Below are 21,643 nucleotides of genomic sequence, written 5' to 3'. Positions count from 1 at the left end.
TGGTTGCTTCAGGGAGATTTGGAGAGGCTCCATATCTAATTTTGCCAATTTCCCTGGGGCTGCCCACACTTGTGGGTTCACTTCAGCCATGGCTCTGCCAGATATTTGATCTTGATCCTTGCAGGTCTAATCGCCATTTGTGAGCTGTTCCTTCCTCGTGCTGGCTGTGCTGAGGCTCCCCTCCCCAGCCCGTATCCCAGAGCCGGTCCCTGTCCTGCCGCAGTGTCCAAAGGCGGCCCCCCCGGCGGGCAGGGCCGGCAGCTCCACGGGGCCGGGCAGCGGCCGGGGCGTCCCGCAGCCTCCTGGGGGCCGGGGGCCACTGCCGGCCCTGCCCGGGGGGTGCTGGGCTCAGGCAGCGCCCGGCGCTGAGCCCCGGCTGCCCCACAGCCCCGGCCCGGCCCCACAGCTCCCCACAGGCCCCCAGCCCGTGCTCCCGGTGCCGCAGCTCTGCGCCCGCTCCTGCCGCTCCCAGCTCAGAGAAACCCCCTGAAATCCTCACCTCCTTGTTTTCCTCTCCTGGAAACTGGGATACAAAGGATCTGAGTCAGCTGGCAAATTCTGAGGATAAGACCCGTCTGAAAAACATCCCAGTCCTCAGTATTTTTTTCTTCCTCCTCTTTTCCATCATCAGTCTTACCCCATGGATTCCTCCTGCTGCTTCTTGCCTTAAGCACATTCCTGCACACTCCCCTTCAGCCAATCCCTTCCCAGCACACCAACACCATCCATCCCCTGTTGTCTAAATCCCTTCTGGACTTCCCTTCTTGCCCCCCTGGGTGTCCATGTCCTTAATTCCCTCTGGGAGAATGTGCAAACGACCTCCACATGCTCCCAAGGGACCCTTGAGAGATATTTTGGGGTCATCATCCCTTTGTCCAGGATGCCCTTCTAACATTCCATTTTCTTCCCTCAGTGGTCTTACCTGGATCCCACCTGTGCCTCCCCGGGCCTTGGCGCCCCCCTGGAGGGGAATTTGGGGAGGTGGGAGGGGGGAGCGCCAAGGCCGGGCCCCCCCGCGCTGTGGTGGCGGGAGCGGCTGCAGTGGGGAGCGAGTGCGGGCGGAAGCGGCCGAGAGCCCAGCGCTGCCCCAGGCCGAGCTGGCCCAGCTGCATCCGTGCCCTTGCGGTGGGATGCTGTGGGACTGGGGGGGAAGAGGGAGGCGGCAGTGGGTGCTGGGCCTGGGGGCAGGAGGAGAAGGGAAGGAGAAGCGGGGTTGAGGAACAAAACGGGCATAGGATGCACATGGGATGAGAAGGTGGACTTGTGAGGGAGAAGGAGAAGTAGGAGGAAGTGGAGTGTGAGGAAGAGTAGGGACACGGAGGAGGAAGAGCAGGAAGAGGAAGCAGCACAAGGTTCCTCCCTCCCTGTATGTGCAGTCCCAGGAGTGTTGCCCTGCCCACAGTCAGCAGGTGACTGGAGAGGGTGATCCATGATTTTCGCTGGGCTGAATCTTGGTGTTTCTGAGATTTATTGGGCTAAATGTTGCTGGTTTGCTTTTTTGCAGGGGCTGAATCTTTGTATTCTGGAGTGGGTTTTGCCTGAATTTGATGTTTGGGTAGTTCTTGATCTTCGTTTTGATGTTTGGAGGATGTTTGGGCTGAATCTTGGTGTTTTGGTTTGTTACAGACACAAGATGCCCAGTGACTTTCTGAGATGACCTTGGGCATGGAGGAACCCCCAGTCCAAGGCGGTCTCTTCTCTTTTTTTCCTCCTAACCAGGAATTTTCTTTCCCAAACTGTGTTGAGATGGAGGCGGAGGAGGAAAAGCCCTGGAGATGCCACACAAGGAAGGGCTGCAAACCCAGCCCAGGGAGCTGCGAGGAGGAAAGATCCCCCCAGTGCCAGGAACACGGCCAGAGATCCAGCCGGAGCTCAGAGCTGGGGGAGAAGCCCCACAAGTGCTTGGAATGTGGGAAGGGCTTCAGGTACAGCTCCCACCTGATCCAGCACCAGAGGATCCACACTGGAGAAAAGCCCTATGGGTGTGGGGAATGTGGGAAGAGCTTCAGCCAGAGCTCCAGCCTGAGGAATCACCAGGTGATCCACACTGGGGAACGGCCCTATGAGTGTGGGAAATGTGGGAAGAGCTTCAGAGATGTCTCTGAACTGATGAGACACCAGGTGATCCACACAGGGGAACGGCCCTACACCTGCTTGGAATGTGGGAAGAGCTTTGGGTGGAGCTCCAATCTGAGGGCACACCAGCGCATCCACACTGGGGAGAGGCCCTACGAGTGTCCCCAGTGTGGGAAGAGGTTTCAGACCAGCTCTGATGTCCTCGTACATGAGCGGATTCACACAGACGAGAGGCCCTTCCGCTGCCCCGACTGCGGGAAGGGCTTCAACCGCAACTCCACCCTCACTCTCCACCAGCGCATCCACACTGGGGAGAGGCCCTACGAGTGTCCCCAGTGTGGGAAGAGCTTCTCACAGAGCTCTCACTTGACCCAACACCAACGGAGGCACCAGTAAGGGAAGCCCTGCGAGTGCCCCGAGTGCGGGAAGAGCTTCGTGCGCTGCTCCAGCTCCATCCCCCATGGGAGGATGGGCGTTGGATGATCCCCAGTGACCCCCGTTGGGCAGAGCCCTGGTGATCCGTGGTCCTGGTGATGCGTGTTGGGAAGACACCTGGCTGGGAGGCTCCACATCTTCCTGGCTCCCTGTGGGCACCTGGATGAAAGCAGGAGAATGAAGTCCATCAGGACACAGACCAACAATGGGAATTCCTTGAGGAGAGTGGATTTTTTGACTTTCAATCCTAGAGAAACTTTTGTCGCTGCCTCAGGAGCTGTGTGGGCAGAGAAAAGGGTGTGACACTGGGCTTGGGGGCCCTGAAGGAAGACACACACTCTAGGAGAGGGGATATCCAAACCTAGGGACCCCGTCTCACATTCTTGTTCAGGTAGAAACCAAGCCCCAGTGCCAGAAAGACTAAACCCAACATGGAGCCCCCAATCCCCATCAGCATCTTGCTGCAGGTGGCATTTTACGGCATCACTGGGGCATCTGCAGAGGTCAGGACCCCCAAAACCTCTCACAGAACCCCCAAGTACCTCAAAGTTCCCTCCCAGTCTCCCCCAGCCCGCCCAGGACCTCCTCTGAAACCTCCTTCCCTCATAAACAATTAGATATTTTAAAAAAATTGTAGATCTTAGCTAGAGATAGGCCTTGCTGGAACTAGTCAGAGTTAATGATTAAGTGAGAAGCAGGATTTGAGATAATGAATCTCGGACTGAGGTAAAAAATTACTTGTCACTGTATGTTTGTTTAGATGTGCTCATAATGAGAAAAGAAAAACTGATAAACGGGTTCAGGAAGATCACAGACCTTACATCTGGAAACCCATTTAAAAGTCACAAGGGAGGAAATTGGAGTTGTACCAAATGTTATTTGTAATGTCAACCATTGTAAAGGTAGAAAGGTGAGAGTGAGGAAGAGCGGTTTTCCTTCATCTCTTGATGACTCCTCCTCGCCAAAACTACCCCCTCCTCTATTTAGGGAGCCCACCACACAGGAATGGTGACTTTTAAACTCATTACTCTGAATTTTAATCTGAAGTGGAGCATGGGAGGTGTTAGCATTATGAATATGTATTCATATTTTGGATATTTAAGACTTTTGTAAATAAATAGACACTGGAATCTTTTGTCAACTTGCAGTGCGTATTAAGGGGTGACTCCTGCACTCGCCCAGTGCTGTGATTAAACATCCACTTTGTAACTTTAAACTGTTGGAGAGGTTTTTTGTCTTTTAACAGATTGATGTTGATACTGGATCAATATTGCTGTTTTGGTAAATCACTGCCAGTCTCTTCCCAGCCTCCCCAGGACCCACCAGAACCCCTCCTGTTCCTCTCAGGATCCCACAGCCCCCTCCCAATTTCTCCCCACTGCCCCAGGACCCCCAAACCCTCTCCCAGTCCCTTCCCAGCCCCAGCAGGACTCATCAAGACTCCTCCCAGTCTCTGCCCAGCACAACCAACCTCATCCCAATCCCTGCTTTTCAATCTCCCAATCTCCTTCCAGCTCCTCCAGGCTCACTCAAATCCCTCCCAGTGACACCCAGCACCCCCAAACTCCCACCCAGTGTCCACCAGGACCCCCAGAACCCCATCCCACCCTCTCCAACATCCTTCAAACCCCTTCCTAGCCATCCTAAGCACCTCAATCCCTTCCCCAGTTTAAACCAGTCTGTCTCAAACTCCCTCCCAGTTCCTCCCAGCACCCCCCAATCCCCCTCTGGGCCCCCCCCAGTGCCTCCCCCGCTGCCCCCGGCGCTGTGGGGGCCGGGCCGTGCCCCAGTGCCGGCTCAGGGGGTGCTCCAGGCTGCCGTGCTCCACCTGGCAGCTGGAGCTGAGCCCGCATTGCCGGGGGCGGTTTCCAGCAGCACCAGGAGCTGCTGGCTCCAGTCCCCGCTGGGGAGCACGGCAGTGGCCAGCACGTGGCCCGAGAGCTGCTGCTGGCCCTGGGAGCAGCTCAGCTGGATGTGGGCAGGGGAGAAATCCATCAGGGAGCAGAGCAGGCGGCCGGGGCCGGGCTGGGAGCTGGAGGGCACCAGCGAGATGGACACGCTGGGATGGGCACTGGGGATCAGCGGGGACAGACTGGGATGAGCTTGGGGGGTAACTGGGAGAGATGGGAGAGGAGTGGTGTGGGGTCGGGTGGGACCGGGAACAGGCTGTCAGGGACTGGGGTGGCGCTGAAAGAGATAAGAGTGGATACTGGGACACTGGATGAAGGCGTGGATGTCTGGGAATGGAAGGAGCAATGAAATCGAAATGGACTGGGAATGGGCTAAAAGGAGTGGGAGAGACTCCCGGGCCTCTGGGCGGGACTGTGATGGCACTGGGCGGGAATGTGATGGCACTGGGCGGGACTGTGGTGGCACTGGGCGGGACTGTGGTGGCACTGGGCGGGACTGTGGTGGCACTGGACGGGACTGTGGTGGCACTGGGAGGGACTGTGGTGGCACTGGGCGGGACTGTGGTGGCACTGGGCGGGACTGTGGTGGCACTGGGCGGGACTGTGCTGGCAGTGGGAGGGACTGGGAATGAAGTGCGTGGCACTGGGAGGCCGAGTCCAGCGCGGGGCTCTCGGCTCTGTGGATTTGCCCGGCAACTGATGAGTCATCAGAGAGACGCGCTCTGATTGGCTGAGGGGCGGCAGATCCACGGAGGGGAGAGATGGACAAGAGGAGGCACTTGGTGTGACTGGGATGGACTGGGGGAGGCTGGGATGGACTGGGAGAGCCACGGGAGCCATTGGGAGGGACAAGGATCCCCAGGGATGGGAACAAGGAAGGCTGAGTGCTCTGGGGTGCTTCCCCTTCAGCTCCCTTTGAACAGCCAGCAGTCACTAACATATGTATTTCTTTAATATTCAAGCTGCATTTAAGCTTCTCTTTTACTCTCTTCTCCACATTTTTGGTTTTTTCCTTTTTATCTCCTTTTATCCTGTCAGCACCAGTAGGATGGGGATGGAGCCTTAGGGTGGGTGTGGGATGAACTGAGGATCCGGCAGAGAAGGGCAAGGCAGAGGGGAGAGGACTCAGCCAACCCTTCTCCTGCTCTCTCCTCCCCCAGGCTCCAGCTAAAGCAAGTCAGACTGGAAAGGATCCCACAAATGCTGTGTTCTCCTCCCTCTGAGCTTGGCTGGGGATCCTCAGCTTCAGCCTGGTGCAGTGGCTGAGATTCGCTAATTTGAGATTTTTGGCTAATGCACTAAATTGAAGAGGTTTATTATTACTTAATCACCATTCACCTTTGCCAAGTTCTGCTGCACTGTGTCTGCTTTTCACCCAATACACTGCTAGCTCACCTACACACATGTGCTTCTTAGGATAATATTTAGATTCATAGCTTACTCTATAAAATCACACAATTACAGTTGAAAACTCTCCACCATCTCACTCAATGCAGTTTTTTATTTGCTTATGGCATATTCTTACTTGCAGCTATAGGAACATAAGCTTATGAATTCTCGACTCAACGTCTGTGAACCTTTAGCATTGCATGAACCCAAGCTCCTTCCAAGGCTGTCAATCAAACCCTTCAGTATCTGTGGAAGTTTCTGTCTTTCCATTTCCCACAGCCCACCAAAGGATTTGTGACCCTTTGTGACAGAGGAGAACCTGCCAGGCAATTTTGTGTTTGCTGTAGGGAAGGTTGGGTTGCTCTGCATCAATTCCCAGAGCAGCGCAGAGCATTGGCTTTGTGATGTCAGGGCATGGATGCCACCTTGTCGTGGTGACATCCCAAGGTTGCCTTGGTGCACGGAAGGCCTCAGGGTCAGAGCAGCTCTTGGGCTTGCTCAGTGCAGGAGCATCCTCCTGCTTGAGGCGTTTGTCAGTGGGCAGCTGCACACTGACAGGAGCCTTGTTTGTTCTTGTGGTGGAGCAGAGTGTGCAAACTGGCACAGCAGTGCTACAGTGATGGAGCAGCTCGCTGTTGCCGTTTGCACCATTTATGGCATCGGCTATGCCGGCTATTACCTCACCAACCTGGCACGTAAGTAGAGGTTTTCCCTGGCTGGAACCTGAGCTGGCTTTTGTAGGTCTCCCTGCTCTTTCTTAGTGACCGGGTTGCTATTGAAACACAAAGACCATGAGGATGCCCCTGGTTTGGTCAAGCTCCTGTCAACACCTTCAGCAAAACACGGGGTGTCTGTAGCCAGGGGGCTGCGGGCAGCATTTGCAGGGCTTCTGTTCCCTCCACGGGAGAGCCTGTGGCAGCAGAGTCTGGCATTTCCTCACTTTGCTGGCTCAATCTCTTGGGGTGACTTTACTTTTAAGATAGCTCTGAGAGCTGGGGAAGTTGAAACTGCTGGAGGCTGATGGGAGTTTTTTCTCCTGACTAATTCCTGGCCATGGGTGAGAATTGGCAGCGGTTTTAACTATTGAGAAGTGAGATCAACCTGTGAACACCACCTGAAGATGTGAGGCCGGGAATTTCTTGCTCTCTTTGGTTTCTGGCTTCTGACGAGGTCACAGGGCTCTGTCTCGGCCTCCTCCCCCCCTCCAGGCCGGACAAGGCTGCAGAGGACAGGGTGGGGGGAGAAACGGAGCCGGCCAGCCTGACTTGGTTTGCAGTTTCTGCCATTGAACTGAAACCTGACACCATCAACATCTGCACCTTTGGCAAGATTTTAACTCTTTTACTGCCTGCATGAGACATGCAGATTAATCCTTTTTTTCCAGAGAGAGAGAGAGAGGGAGTGATCAACCATCAGCCCATCAAAGACAGTGATGAAAAAAAATAAATTTAGAGGGGGAAGAGGAAGAAGGAGATGCTTTTAATAAGCTGAAATATTTTTCTGTTAAAGCTATGGAGATGGACAGTAGTTTTCTGAATAAAACCTCCTTTAATTCATGACAGAGTATATTGGGAGGAATGGAGTGTTTCACAGTGTGGATTTTGAGCAAATGATGAAGTAGTTGTGACACTGTGAGATGCTGGAACAGAGGGGGAGAAGTAAGAGTTGAAGATTTGGGCTTTTAAGAAGCAAAAAGAAAACTTCTGTTTCCAGGGGGGCTCAGAAAAACAGATAAAGAGAACTTTTGTCTTTGAATAAGTCATTCTTAAAAATGACATCCCTAGACTCATGACCCATAACACACCTCAGAGTGATGGGAAATGGGAGGAGACAACTGATGGCAGATTTCCTGACAGCTGGCATCAGAGAAATAGAAAGCTATGAAGAAAAATAGTTTTCTTGTGAAAAACTCCATAGATAGCATAAGAAGACTTTTGTTTCTCTACAAAGACTGATGAAAAGACTCCAGCAGGAATTCGGACTGTTGTAAACACCAAAGATCCAAAGTATTTTTGTCTCTATGTTGTCATGTAAACAAGGGAATGGTTGGGTAGTGGGGGAGAGAAGGGTTGTTCTGGAAGTTTTATTCTGGTTTCTTATTCTTGTAGTTTTTGTTAATGAACTTTCTTTATTCCATTTAAGTTTTAAGCCTGTTTTGCTCTTGTTCTAATCCATATCTCACTGCAAGATACAAGTAACTTTTCTAGTGATTTTTTTGAAGTTGTTGCTTTAAACCACACCAGTCAAGCAGGACACCTTTGAAAATGTAGACTGGGAGATCTTCTCAGATGCTGTTCTAAATAGGCCACGGTTCTCTCCAGTTTTCTCAAAGAATTTGGTTCCTTTTCCTTGCCCACTGCAGGTCATCTGAGCCGTGTGTTCAGAGGTGCCGATCCTGAGGTGAGTCAGAAAGGAACATTTGATGCTCCTGGTGTTTCAGAATTGTGCAGGGAACTGTGAGCTTGGCCTGTGGCAGTAGAGTGCAGAGGGCCAGCTGGGTGGGCTGAAAGAAGATCCATTTCCATGTTTAAAACAGCAATAGCAAAGGCATTGTTGGCTATTTCCTAATTTTCATTGCAGAGCTTTAAAAGAACTCAAAGCTCAGATTTGCAGAGAGAACGTTGCTTGCTGATAGTAGCCAGGGTGAACTCTCTAATTCAGAACTATTTGCAGCCTGGCTGAATTAACCCATTTTAATTTAGTTGGAGAGACTTAGAATCCCATTGCTATCAAAGCTGATGATTTGTGCTTGGTAGAGCTGGTTGTAGAAATCGAGCTGAAGAGAAATAAGGTTCTAAATGATAGGGAGCTGCCTGTCCCTAACTCCACCATCTGTCCACAGAGCCCAGAAGCAAGAGCAGACTCTGCTGTGGCTCCCTCTGCTCCTGGAGAAGAGGCCAAAGAGGAGCAAAATGAGCAAAAGGAGCACGAGCCTCCAGCTGTGGTCACAGCCCAGCCTGACCATGCCCAGACAGTAAGTGCCAGTGCTGGGTGCTGCTGTCTTTAGTGCAAGGCAGAGCTGCAAGTTTCTGAGCAGCCAGCACTTGCTGTTGCTGGCTGAGGATGCTGAGTGCTGGAGTCCTGCCAGCACCCAGCCATTCCCCCATCCCGTGGCAGCTGGAAATTGGGCTTTGAGCCGTCGTGCTGAGGCCCCAAAGCGCTGCTGCCTGCGGGTGAGCAGCTGGCTGCTTGGCTCAGGGAAGCTCTGTCTCTTGGCTTCTGCCAAGCCATGGCCAAGGGCTCACATGGCATTTCTGGGGCTCACAGGGCTTGGTTTGTTTGCTGTCTCTTTTTGGAAACCTCAGGATGACCTGGAGAAGTGTTCTGCAGTTTTCTGGAGTAATTCTTCACTTCTGCAGAGTCTTTTAGGCCACCTGTCTTTTGGCTTTTGATAAGCTGCAAGGAGATGATTGTGTTGTCCATGCAGCTGTGGCCAGCCATTCTTGTCCTGTGTGGCCAAAGAAACAAACTGTGTAGTTCTGAACCCTTCTTCTGAGGCAAAATCCACAAGTGGCAAGTTTCTCTTGATACGTTTTGTGGTGAAGTCTGCAGCTTTGGAAACTGCATTGGAGCCTAGTGTGGGGGCAAAGCTGCAAGTCCTTGAGTGCTGTCTTTTGTTGCTAAGAACCCCTTTAGAGATGGTTGTTTTTTCTCCTTAGAGCTGTTTTCCTCCTCCTGCCTCTTCTGTCCTGACACTCCCTGTTTAACCTGTAAATTTCTGCCTGTCCTAGTGAGGTGAGACAATTCCATGGTTTAGGTGGTTTTTGGTGACTTTGGTCATACATGCATTACATGACCCATGGCTTCCTTCATTGGCATCCCTAGGGGTGTGTCAATTAATTTGTTGATGAGGCCTTTTGAGGATCTCTGTCAGTGCCACTCAGAATTCTCAGCTGACAAAAGAGGGAGGAGAAACACCTTGGTCCTCTTCCATATCCTGAGGTGGCCATAGAGGCTCTCTGACCTGCAGCAGAGGATCCAATTGCACACATCCTTGTCTCCTGACTGAGCAGGATTTCTAACAAGAGTGTAGATGTCAGAAGGGCAGGAGTGGCAGGGCAGGCCTGAAAAGGGCAGCTCCCAGGCACTTGCTCTCCATTTGTGTGTACAGAACATCGAGGCAGAGCCCCAAGCAGAGCTGCCCGAAGCTCCGAGGGCCATCATGGCAGTGAAGAGGAGGCCTGAGGAAGAAAGGAGAAACATCGAGGAGGAGATGAATCTCCACTGGCAGAGAGGAAATCAACGAAACCAGGTGAGTGAAAGTGAGGCAGACACTCCACTCATGGAAATTCCACTCTGTCGTTCTTCACAGGCCTCCGAGGAGGAGCTTCTGGCAGAGCTGCAGGAAGCTGAGGCTAGGATCAGGGCAAGGGAGAACAGGCTGGAGGAAGAAAGGAGAATCATCCAAGAGAAATTAGATCTCCTCGCTCAGCAGCAAGAGGCTCTAGAAAATCGAGTGAGTGAAAGAGCGACAGGCACAGCAGTCACTGCAGTCTGGTGCTTTCTGCCCTTCTTGCCTTTCCTCTGCAGAGCAGCAGGGGGCTGGGCTGATGCCTCTCAGTGCCATCCTGCTGTAGTGTCTATCCCAGCTGCTTGGAAGGACATTTCCTGCTGTGCTCAATCTCAGCTGCTGCCCTGGACAGTGGCACCAGTCATTTGCCCCTTTTGCCAGCACTCATCTCAAGGGATTCCTGCTGGCCTGCTCCTGCTCTCCTTGTTTCTTCAGGGCTTTTTGCAAGTGAACACAGTCCCCCAGACTGATTTGGAATACAAGCTGCAAGCTGTCTGTATCCCTTGGTGAATCTGCTGCTGTCCTGCTCTTTCCCTTTGCTCACAGTCAATGAGCCTTGGCACACAGGGACAAGCTGTGGTCTCTGACTGCTTTGTTCTCTTTGACTTGAGGTGGACGTGTTGATATCTCACCTGGCAGCCTGCGAAGGCTTCCAGCAAATGCCGGCTGATGAAGAGCCCCAAGGTCGGCGGGAGGCACAGGTACTGTCCCAAGCACAAGTGCTGCAGGCTGAGCACCTTCTGAAGATGGTGCAGGCAAAGAGGACTGAGGGGGAGGAGCTCCAACATTAGAACAAGGAGCTGCAAATGTGTCTGCAGCCCTTGGAGGGGGAAAGGGATCCGTGGGAGGAAGTGCACTGGTCGTTGTTGCAGTCATCCTTCAGAAAATCCAGGAAAATGGAATATGAAACTGGCCATCAACTTGATTAAAACCAACCTTGGGTTTTGACCATTTGGTTCCAGAAGTGGGCATCCAAAAAATCCAGCTGATGAGCTTTGCATGTGGCTAACAGCAACTTCCTAAGGGCTTGCATTTGAAAAGGGAACTCGGGGTAATCTCTGCCAGCCAGCTTCCTGACACAAACTCCTTTCTTCTCTCAGATCTACACAGGCTCTTCCATTCAATCTGCTGTAGCAGCAGCAGCAGCAGCAGCATCTAAAGGAGCCTTTGTTGCCCAAGCTGAGCAGTGGAGCCGGGGCAGTTTGTCCATTTCCAGCAGTGACACATCTGCTGCTCAGCTCCAGGAGAGCCTGGGAGACTTCGTGGAGCAACTGAGTACGTCTGGTGTATTTCTTGTCTGAGGGACAGTGTATTGTGTGCACGTGCCAGCAGAGCTGTAGCAAATGATCCTCCTCACTTTGGTGTCCCAGAGACATTTAGGACTCCCCACAGGAACTGCTGTGCTCTGAGGCAGCGAGAGAGCGCTCTGGCTGTTCCTGCTGCCTCTGAGGGCAGCTTGGACTGGCTCGGCTTTGCCTGGCATTCCCTTGCCACTAAAGGCAGAAGCAGGAATTGTTCTTGGATCAGCAGGAGGCTGTGGCCTAGCAAATGATCTATGCAAGTTCTGTGTGGTAGTGGCCAAACTGAACAGAGTATTTAATTCCTAAATTCTCCTTAGACTCCCGACTTCCCACCTGTTGTCAGCACCAAAAGACTTCACAGAAACTGATTTGGGATTTTGTCTTTTTGTTGTGGTTCTGTTTTCTGTGTGGTGTTTTTTATAGATTTTTGTTTTGGCTTTGGTGGTTTTTTGGTAGGTTTTTTTTTCTCCATCCTGAAAGAGCTGTTCTGCCCCATGTGTCTTACTGGTGTCATTTTTAGGACTGTTTTTATTGCCTCTACTACATCTACAAGGTTTTTATGAGAATGCTGTATTTTTGTCAGTGAGGACTCCTTTGAAAGAACATCAGGTGACAGCAGAAACAGAGAGCAAGAGATGTTTTCATTGGGCCCACAATGAAGAAACAGATACTTGTATAACAATCTGTAATTAGTATCCTAGTTTTATTTTTCTAAAGATGTGTCCAAGAGACACATCGACGTGGTGTGATCAGATAAAACAGCACTGCAGGCATTTCTCAGGAGCGAGCCTGCAGCCCCTGTGCTGTGTATTCCTCAGATCCATGGCACTTTTTCATCCCTGATTCCCAGCCATTCCCATGACTCTTAGAATCCTACCTATTGGCCCAAGCCCTGCTCAGATCAGTCTCTGGGAAAACACATCAAGCCCTTTGTGATTCTGCAGCACAACCCATTTAATCTGCTTCTTGCCCATAACAGCTGCCAGTGCTGTGCTCTCAGAAAAGACCTGGTGGGGCTGAGAAAAGATCCCAGCTGATTTGGTGTCTACCTTCACCTGCTGGGACACAAAAGGGCCTTGATCTGCACCTGGCTGTGTCTGATCTCCAAGGCAATGCTGTTGTGTCCTGAACGGGGGCCACAGCTTGTCAGGGGCTCAGGCTGGCTGTGTCTTCTTGCCATTGCTTGTCAGTGCTCATGCTTGGCCTTTGCCAGCCTTGTGCTGTGCCCTGCTGTGCTCTCTGCGCTTCATTTCCTTCCAAGGACTGGACAAAATCAGTCTCTCTGCTGCCCATTTGTACTGCACAACTGCCTGTCTTGTTGCTGCTGTGCTTGCTGCCCAGCTGACCACAGAGGGTTCAGAGCCCCAGACAGCGGGGCTGCCTTTGGCATCTCCTGCAAGTTCGGATCTCTGCCTGAAAGTCAGCATCTTGCATTTTGTTTCCCTCAGGGAGGATGGTGAACAAGGAAAATCCCATCACAAAATACATTGAACTGGAAAGTCTTGGCAGCGGGTGAGTCCAACCACAGTCACTTCTACACAGCCACGGGCCAGGTGTTTCACTGGTGGAATATCCATCAAGTGGGAAGTCAGACAAGTTGTCCACATGTTTAGACAGCGGGCTTAGTCTGCCCCATCTCTCAGTACTGGCCAGAATTTGTCAAGTGTGCTCGAAGGCATTATCAAAGACATCTCCATGCTGCCAAGGTCTTGCCTGCAGCAAGGAACAGAACCTGGTAAATCTGCTTGTCTCTCAAGTGTGGGACAGCTCAGGATTCATTTCCTTCGCATTTTTGGATGTCTCCAAATCATCTGGCCACACTAATGAAAGGAGAAGAATCTTGCTTGCCTGAAAGCACAACCTACCCCCAATGAGAGCTGTCAGATAACAGTTCTCAGGAACATTTCTCTCCAAGAGTTTGCTACAGGAAATACTCCATGCTCAGGATTAGAATTGCACAGTTTAGAAGCTGATAGCCGAGATGAAGGAATAAGCTGCCTTTTGGAGCTGAGGCAGTAAAGCCCAAGGCTTCAGGAACAGGCCCAGTGCCCAGGCACTTGAGGGGAAAATGCATCATCTGCCTTCTGGCAGACCCCTCCTGCAACCTGCAGCTTTTAGGCATTTACAGCAGAGCTCTCCTGTCTGGACTGGCTTCCACTGCAAGATCTAAATGGCTTCTCCTTTCTTTGCTGCTGTTTTTTTTCTAGGGGTTTTGGAGAGGTTTCCAGAGCACTTGACATTGCAACAGGAGGAGAGGTAAATGTCAACAGCCCCTGCAGCCTCTGCTGCTCTCCAGGCCTTTCCCCACTGCTGACAGCTGTGGCTGGAGCTTTGAGTAGAGCTGTGCTGAAAAGGCACAAGAAGCACAGACTGGAGCCAGCCTGCAAATTGCACTTGGAACAGGCTTTGTGGACAAGGCAAATCGCCAGTGGCCACATGTCCTGTAACTGGCCCCCAAGGGAGCAGAGAAATGGGCTGTTGCAATGTCACTCCCTAATTACTCCGGTGATGAGGTCTAATCACAAGGCACTTTGGCTCAGCTTGGCTGTGCCATTCCAAAATCACTTGCTCCATGTGTGTTGTGGTCTCATGCTACCAATTGTCTCAAGTTACTCCTTTTCAATGTCATTTGAGGTGGCCATAAAGAAAATAAATGTGCAAGGAGTGAATAGGAAGATACTAACCATGAATGAAATCAGGATCATGGAGAGTAATAGGAGTCCCAGGATCGTGAATTACTTAGCCAGGTGAGTGGTCACGGTCCTATCCCTTGAATGTTTGTTTACATACTACAAGCATGAGAGCTTAAAACCCCACTTTGGTCAGTGGCAGGAAATAGAGTTGTTAATGATTATTTCTCTACTTATCTCCAATGGATGGGAAGAGACTGCATTTTGTCTGCATGAATCCACCCTGGCAAATGCAGACTGAAAATTGTTCAAAAACCTGCATCAGCCCTATCTTAAGAATTCAATACCTTCTAAGTTCATTGCCTCCACAGTTCTTTGGGACTCAGTTTTTCAAGTTTCTTAAATGCTGATGAACCATCCAAGAGAGGATTGCCCTTGCATTGTTGCCCCTCTTTTCCATTGCTGTGCATGCCAGGAAGACTAGGTGCTTATTTCCAGAAATGCCATGCGTGACAGGTTTTTTATCTGGGCTCTTCCTAAACTGCCTTTCTCCTTGAGACAGCACAGACTGCAAACACTGCACAGCCTAGAGGCAATGTCTATGCCTTTACTTCTGCCCTTGTCTCCAAGGGACCCAGAAACAAGACTCAAGCAAAAAACCAACCTAGCCGTGCATGTTCACCTGCATGGCCTTGTTTCCTTTTTTCAGCTACCTTGTGCATGAGGAACTCTGGCTGGTGATGGAGTACATGGACGGAGGCACTCTGAGAGATCTCATCGACGAGATTCAAATGTCTGAAGGAGAGATTGCAGCTGTCAGTCGGGAGGTCAGGGATCCCATCTGTGCTTCCAAGGCCTTGAGCTGCATTGTCTGGGAAACAGGGGCTCAGAATGGGAGTGATTTCATGGGCCAAGCTTGGTTTCTGTGCTGCTGCTCGGCTATGGGCAAGCAAGAGCATCTCAAGGGAACTGTCTGCCAGTGCCCCTACACTCACTGGACTCACTTCCTGTACTCTTATCCCCTGCTCTTGTATTCTAGCTCTGTCTCTTGCATTGGCATTTGCAGTTCTCCACTGAGAAAGGTGCTGCTCTGCTACTGTGGGAGCAGCAGGCTCTTGCTCTCAATGGCGCTGTGTTCTGCCATTCCTCCCCATTCCCCTGCAAAGGGAACCTTCCACAGCTGTTTCCTTGCTTGTGCGATGAACTCACAGCACTACTTTTTGCCCCCCTGGTTCTCTTTTCTCTCTCAGTGCCTGCAAGGACTGGATTTTCTTCACTCCAACCATGTGATCCATCGAGATGTCAAGAGCAACAACATCCTTCTCAGAACTGACGGCTCTGTCAAGCTGGGTCAGTGTATTCTTGCTCAGCTTCAGCCTTCCAGGAATGGGGGGTGTGGGGCTGCTTTCAGTGACTGCCAGCTCCCCAAAAATGCTGCTGCTGGCAGTGCAGGGGTCCCCCCTGCTGTGGGCTGAAGGCACAGTTGCAGGGTGCACACAGCTATGACAAGGAACCACAAGCAGCCCAGAGTGCTATTGCTCTGTGTGTGTCTGTGTGTGTTCCTTCCAGAGGGAGGGAGCTGCAATCTAAACCTTCAGGGGAACAAAAGGCACTGCTGGAGGAAGTGTAAAAAATGGGGGGATGTTTGAAGTAGCCAATTCATATTTCCTTGGCTAAAGCCTCAGGGAAAGAGAGCAGGGAGTGTTGTCCAGGAAATTCAACTGCACATTCTCAAACTTCCACTGGGGAATTCTCTGGCTTGGTTTCCTAATTGAGAGTATTAAAATTAAAAGAGTATTTTGCTTTCTCCTCAGCTGATTTTGGCCTTTCTGCTCAGCTCACCCCTGAGCAAAATCAGCGGTGCTCGGTGACCGGGACTCCTTGGTGGATGGCACCTGAAGTGGTGAAGCGTCAACCATATGGCCCCAAAGTGGACGTGTGGTCTTTTGGAATTGTGGCAATTGAAATGGCCGAACAAAAAACTCCTTATGACAGTTTCACTGCTCGATCGGTAAGGAGCAAATACTCTCTGATCCCGCTGTCTTTCTCACCTGTCCCGTGTTCTCTGCTCACTGCACAAAATCCCATGGCCATCTGCTGGAAGTACTTCCACCAAGGCCCCTTCTACAAATGGCCCTGCAGCACATCAGCATCTGCTGGAGCTTTGGTTGCAGCACTGGGGGAACTCAAGCCTTACCTCGCCCAAACCATCTCCATTCTCAGGCAGCATTTTGCTTTGCCTTAGAAGTCGTTCCAGCTCTTTTGGCTGTGTAGATGGCCCCAAGAATAGGAAACAAGCATCTCAGAGCTGGTGTTATCTTTCCAGAAATGAAGCAAAGAAACTCAAACCAAACCAAGTTTCTAAAACAGTGCTTTTGAGAGAAGAAGTGCAGCCCCATTCTTCTCACAGGGAAACTTTTCTGAAACCCAGAGATGAGGCTGTAAAGCCAGAGTCTCTTCTGCTTCTTGTGCAGTGCTGCTGAGACACTCAGTGACCACCTTCTTTCATAACCCAAGCCACTTTCTCCATATCACCAAGCTGGAGCCTGGTGACGAGGAGAGCCTGCCAAAACCTCCTGTTTGTTTCCTGGCACTTTCTGGGATGGGCACAGCGTTAATGCATTGACTTGAGAATCCAACGAGCACAGGCTTACCACAGGGGTGACACTTCTGATTTCACCATGAATATTTTCCTTTTGCCACATAAGGGAACCTGAAATTTTCAGAGTGCTGAGAGACAGAGCTGCAGGTGGCTCCTGTGTGCCCAAACAGGCATTTTCAACCCACTACAATTGTGGAGGCATCTTAATGTGTCTGTGTTGAAAATGAGATTCCAAAGGTTTGTTTCCTTCCCTGAGGAACACCTGCTGCATTTCCTTTCTTTTCTTCCAATTACCATCATTTTCAAGAGCAGGACAAAAAGCTGGATGAGTTTTGTTTTATGGCAGCTGTGCTTAAGGGACCAACAAGCACTGCAGAGATTCTTTTCATGTAAGAATCCTTGGAAATAGTACAGTTAGTTAGAATAGCAAAATCCCTCTTCCAAAAAGGCTGCCAAGCTGCTGGGAATCCTCCGAGAAGGAAACATGTATTTGCTGATGTAGTTGCCACTAACTAGATCAGGCAATGAAATCAGCTGCCAAGGCAAGATCTGCTGGATGTTGGCAAAGCTGTGGCTTTGGGGCTTGGGTTTTTTCATGATACAGGAAAGTCGTCATCCAAATGCTACAGGAAAGTCATGTCTGCCTCTCTGCCAGGGCAAAAACTGCCACTGCAGAGTGGAGCTTAAACAATGGGCTCTGGGAGAGCAGTTCCAGATGGGAAAGAAGCAGGTGGAGCCTTGTGTTTCCTTTTTCTCCAGGCTAAATTCCACATAGCCACAGAAGGGAGCCCACAGCTGCGGCAGCCCGAGCAATTCTCGCCTTTGCTGCGTGACTTCCTGAGCTGCTGCCTGCAGAAAGGCGAGGCGCAGCGCTGGTCTGCCAAGGAGCTGCTGCAGGTAAAATGCCAAAAGGGCTGCAGGTGAAACAGTGTCCCAGGGATGGGCTCCTCCTCCACTGAAATCCAAGGCATCAGATGAGCCCCCATCCTCCTCACTTCCAACCTTGGTGCTGTTCAGCTGACAGTGGGGAGCAATCCTAGACTGGGCTGGGCTGGCAGGGAGTGCTGGGTTTTAGCGCTGGCTAAAATCACCAGGGCACTTACTCATTTCTTGCTGGGAGCTATGGATTAGGAGAAGGGCAAAACAGGCTTCAAACTTCAAAGGAATAACAAATTTTATTATCAGGCCCACAAGAATAAGAAAGGTCTCACCTGTGCAGTGAAAGGGTTCAATCTCACCCAGGTCATGGCAGTCACGGTGTTGGATTTCAGGCTGTGCTGGGCCCCTCTCTCTGCCCGGGAGCCGCTGGGAGGGGAGGCTCGGCCTGGAGCCGTCGCTGCACGCCGGGGAGAGGGTTTAGTGTGGGCAAGATGTCAGCAGCCGTGGCCTGGCCCAGCCTGGGGCCGGGGTCCCGCAGCCTCCATCCCCCGCCCGGGAGCCGCTGGGCTCTGGCCCGGCCTCCCCCAGGAGCACAGGCCGTGGGCGAGCAGGGCCGGCCTCACCAGAGCTCCGTTACCTTCGGGCTCCGGAAGCAAAGAGGGCCAGTGCCCGGGCTGGTGGTTTTCAAAATGTGCATCATCACAGAGGCACATCTCATTTCTAAATGGTGCAAAATGTTGTCAGTTCTCAGAACTAGCCAGCCATTGGCCTGTCTCAGGCACAGGGGAAGCTCCCAGCAGCTTCTCTCAAAGAAATCACTTCCGTGCGGGGTTTCTTATTTCTTTCCCTAAATGTCAATTCATCTCAAACTAACACACAGGGACATGGAAAGGCCATCTAGTCTGTGTCCTGCAATGAGCAGGGACATCTTTCAAGAGATCAGGATACTCACACCTCAGATATTTCCAGGGGTGGGCCACCTACCAGCTCTTGGGGCAACCTGTGCCACTCTTGCCCCATGCCCCTGACCTACTCTGACTCAATCCCCATTTCATTTCAAAAGTATTCCCCTGCCTTTGAAGCTCTTAGCTTGGAAAATCATGCTTTCTTGTTGTTTTCTTTTCCTTTCTGCAGCATCAATTTATAACATCGGCCATGCCTGGGTCCAGCCTGGCACCTCTCATCGTTGCAGTGAAGAAGTGGAAGGAGGAGGCAGGAATGCAACAATCAATTTATAAACTGTCTTCTCCATGAAAAACTTAGAGTAGGATTATAGAGTAGGACTGCAGAGTAGGATTGCAGAGTAGGATTGCAGAGTAGGATTATAGAGCAGGATTGTAGTGCAGGATGGTAGTGTAGGTTTGTAGTGTAGGATTGTATAGTAGGATTTTAAATAAAATTTCTAAAATCTCAACTCCTTTGGAACATTTCTCTCCTTCTGACCCTGTGAGAAAGCTCAACATTTCCTTCTGAATTGTCAGTTTTTTCTTAGAGGTGGAAAGTGACATTGATGGCTTCTTTGGTATGGTTACAAAGTGGGGAAGGCTCCTCTTCATTCATCCTCTCCAGACCACACTGCCTTTGGAATATGGCCAACTGGACAAGTTTTGCCCAGCTGTGGCATTTCTATTTGAGGCAGAAACAGCAATGGCATTTGCAGGAAAAACCAAAGGAGGAGCGGTGCAACGCAAACATCCTGTGCAGATGCAGGCTGTGCAGGTGTGACTCGAGAGTATTTGGGTTCCTGCCACTTGGATTTGTATCCCTAAGAGAAATCTCTTTGGCTGGAGGAGAGTCTGGCTGAAGAGAGAAAGCAGAAAGAGCAGTGAGGGTGCTGTGCAAGGTCTCCTGTGGTGCAGAGCTGTCAGCGACTGTGAGGTGAGAGCGGGCCCGGCCGTGGCCAGGCTGGAGCCCCAGCAGAGCCCTGGCAGAGCCCAGAGAAGCCTGAGCCTCGGCACAGGCAGGCTGGAAGGAGGCCCTTGGAGCTGCAAGAGGCAGCAGCCTGGCCCTGGCTGCCTCTTGCTGGCCCCAGGCAAATCCTCCGCTCTCAGAGCCAAGCTGGCAGCTGGCTGCTCCTGAGGGGAAGCGGCGCCGTGCTGGGCACAGCACACACTGGTGCCATGGGCTGTCTGGAGTCTGCACAGGAGGAGAGAAAGGCAAAGAGCAGCCCAGGGCTGCTGCCCTGCCTGACCATTGCTGCTCTTCTGCCACCTGCCCTGGAACTCCTGGCAATGGTCAGCAGTGTGTGCAGCACTCTGGGCACAGGGGGAGGGAGCCGGGCTGCTCCGCAGGCTCCAGCACAGGGCAGTGTCCTTCAGGCACGGCATTTCTGCCAGGGGAACCGAGGCCAGCGTGAGGCACTGACAGCAAGTCAGGGCACATCTGCACGAGCCAGTACCTCACACAGCTCTGGGACCAAGCGCCTGCAATCCTGGAGCTCTGCACTGAGCCACAGCAAAGGTGTGAAATGCAGAGGGCTTTGCAGAAATATTCAGGGGCACCAGGCCAGCCTGCTTGGTGCTCTCTGGGGCACAGCAAGCACTGTGCAATGCAGCTCGGAGCTGCTGGCAGAGAGGGACTATGGGCATGTGCCTGAGGCTTGTTCTTGAGTAGTGATTTGGGAGGGAGCAGAAGGGTCTCAGTAGGCAATTTGTGTTTTCTTCATGAATTGCTGAATGAAAGACACAATGTGGCCTCACGCAGCAAGAGAACTTGCAGAACTTACTGACTGTAAGTTTGTGCTGAATTCCCAGAAAAGGGAAGTGTTGAAGTGTAACAAATAGGGCTTTTGAATTCAGGTAGCTCCTGAGCCTTCATCCAAAATGACCACCAGGAGGCTGACAACTATCTCGTGCAGAGCCCTGCTACAAGGGCTTCCATAATCACGGAATTAGAAAATATGAAGCTTAGGAAAGTAGAATGTGCCCATCAAGTTAAAAAAGTTTAAAAGCTTGTCCTGTGCAAAGAATGGACAAGTGAGTTTGTGGTGGAGCTTTCCTCCTCACTCCTGGCATTGAATAAACAAATCCCTGCTCTGTAGGCCCTACACTATGGAGTACTGTTTTCTTGACTACTATTTGTGCCTCATAATCACGCTATGCTTTTCATTTTCTTCTTAGAACCTTCTAAGCATGAAGTGAGTAAGACAGTGAGTTGTGTATTGATAGGGCCAAAGAAATATTTCCAAATGCCATCCCGGGAAAGGAAAGGACGTGAAACAGCGCTGGGGAAGAGCGTCCCTCACACAGCCCTCAGAGCTGCCACCATGCACAAGATGGCGGCCGGGGCTGAGGCTGTGTCACCGTGCACAAGATGGCGGCCGGGGCTGAGGCTGTGCCACCGTGCACAAGATGGCGGCCGGGGCTGAGGCTGTGCCACCGTGCACAAGATGGCGGCCGGGGCTGAGGCTGTGCCACCGTGCACAAGATGCCGGCCGGGGCTGAGGCTGTGCCTCTCAGAGCGCTCTGCAGCCTCTGCCAGCCCAGCCCCAGCCCCGGAGCAGCGCAGGGCGGGCAGAGCCCCCTTCCAGCCGTCTGCTTCAATGGACATTGACAGACACCCGGGCCACGCACACAGGCTGACACCTTTGCTCTGTGCACACAAACACGTACCACACACTTGGGAACCTCGGCTGGCAGCATTTTCAGGTGAAAACACAAAGAAACTCCAGGGTTTGAAGGTTTTCAAATAGAATATTTCATTTGCCAATAAAATGATTAAAAGCAGAAAGGGGCATCCCAGCCTGTTTCTTCCATGCAGGAATAGTGTCACAGTGACTGTGAGCTGATGAAGACGGAGATGGGATTTAATCCAAAGCAGATTGTGCAGTGGGTGCTCACCTGTGATATGTATCCCTCACAGTACTGTTATAAATGCAACGGCAAATTAAAGATTAACAAAGATTAATTTATTATAAATTAATAAAGCAACAAACAGTGAGGAAAAAACCACAATAAATGGACAGCGCAGCGCTGGGTGGACAGGGTCTATACGCAAGGTATAGGTGTTCCCAAATCCACGTCTGAGGGTCCTCTGGCCTGGGTTTTTATAGGGATTTTATGTCCCCAGGCTAGAATTCCAACCAGTTTCCATTCACCAAATGTCCCTGATTGTCGGGTGAATGGATTTCC

General features: G+C 51.5%; 2 protein-coding genes across 2 annotated transcripts in view; both read left to right on the top strand.

The window, feature by feature from the left end:
* The window catches only part of LOC111944892 (uncharacterized), a 246,714-nt gene that overhangs the window by 127,768 nt on the left and 97,303 nt on the right, over positions 1-21,643 (top strand). The window contains 1 exon segment of the mRNA XM_086873951.1: positions 1,928-2,468. Coding sequence (XP_086730077.1) covers positions 1,928-2,468 — 541 coding nt within the window.
* LOC147646071 (uncharacterized) lies at positions 6,263-18,927 on the top strand. Its single transcript, XM_086873956.1, has 14 exons — positions 6,263-6,505; positions 8,173-8,210; positions 8,653-8,784; positions 9,922-10,266; positions 10,713-10,802; positions 11,202-11,376; positions 12,851-12,914; positions 13,610-13,658; positions 14,037-14,149; positions 14,742-14,859; positions 15,283-15,382; positions 15,847-16,043; positions 17,394-17,531; positions 18,648-18,927. The coding sequence occupies exons 1-14, from the start codon at positions 6,430-6,432 to the stop codon at positions 18,765-18,767; spliced, it is 1,755 nt and encodes a 584-aa protein (XP_086730082.1). The 5' UTR covers positions 6,263-6,429; the 3' UTR covers positions 18,768-18,927.

The sequence above is a fragment of the Cyanistes caeruleus genome, unplaced genomic scaffold (assembly GCF_971803275.1).
Source record: "Cyanistes caeruleus unplaced genomic scaffold, bCyaCae1.hap1.1 HAP1_SCAFFOLD_127, whole genome shotgun sequence".
NCBI classification, from domain to species: Eukaryota; Metazoa; Chordata; class Aves; order Passeriformes; family Paridae; genus Cyanistes; species Cyanistes caeruleus.
The sequence above is the reverse complement of the archived record's forward strand: the minus strand, read 5'-3'. Positions and strand labels throughout refer to the sequence as shown.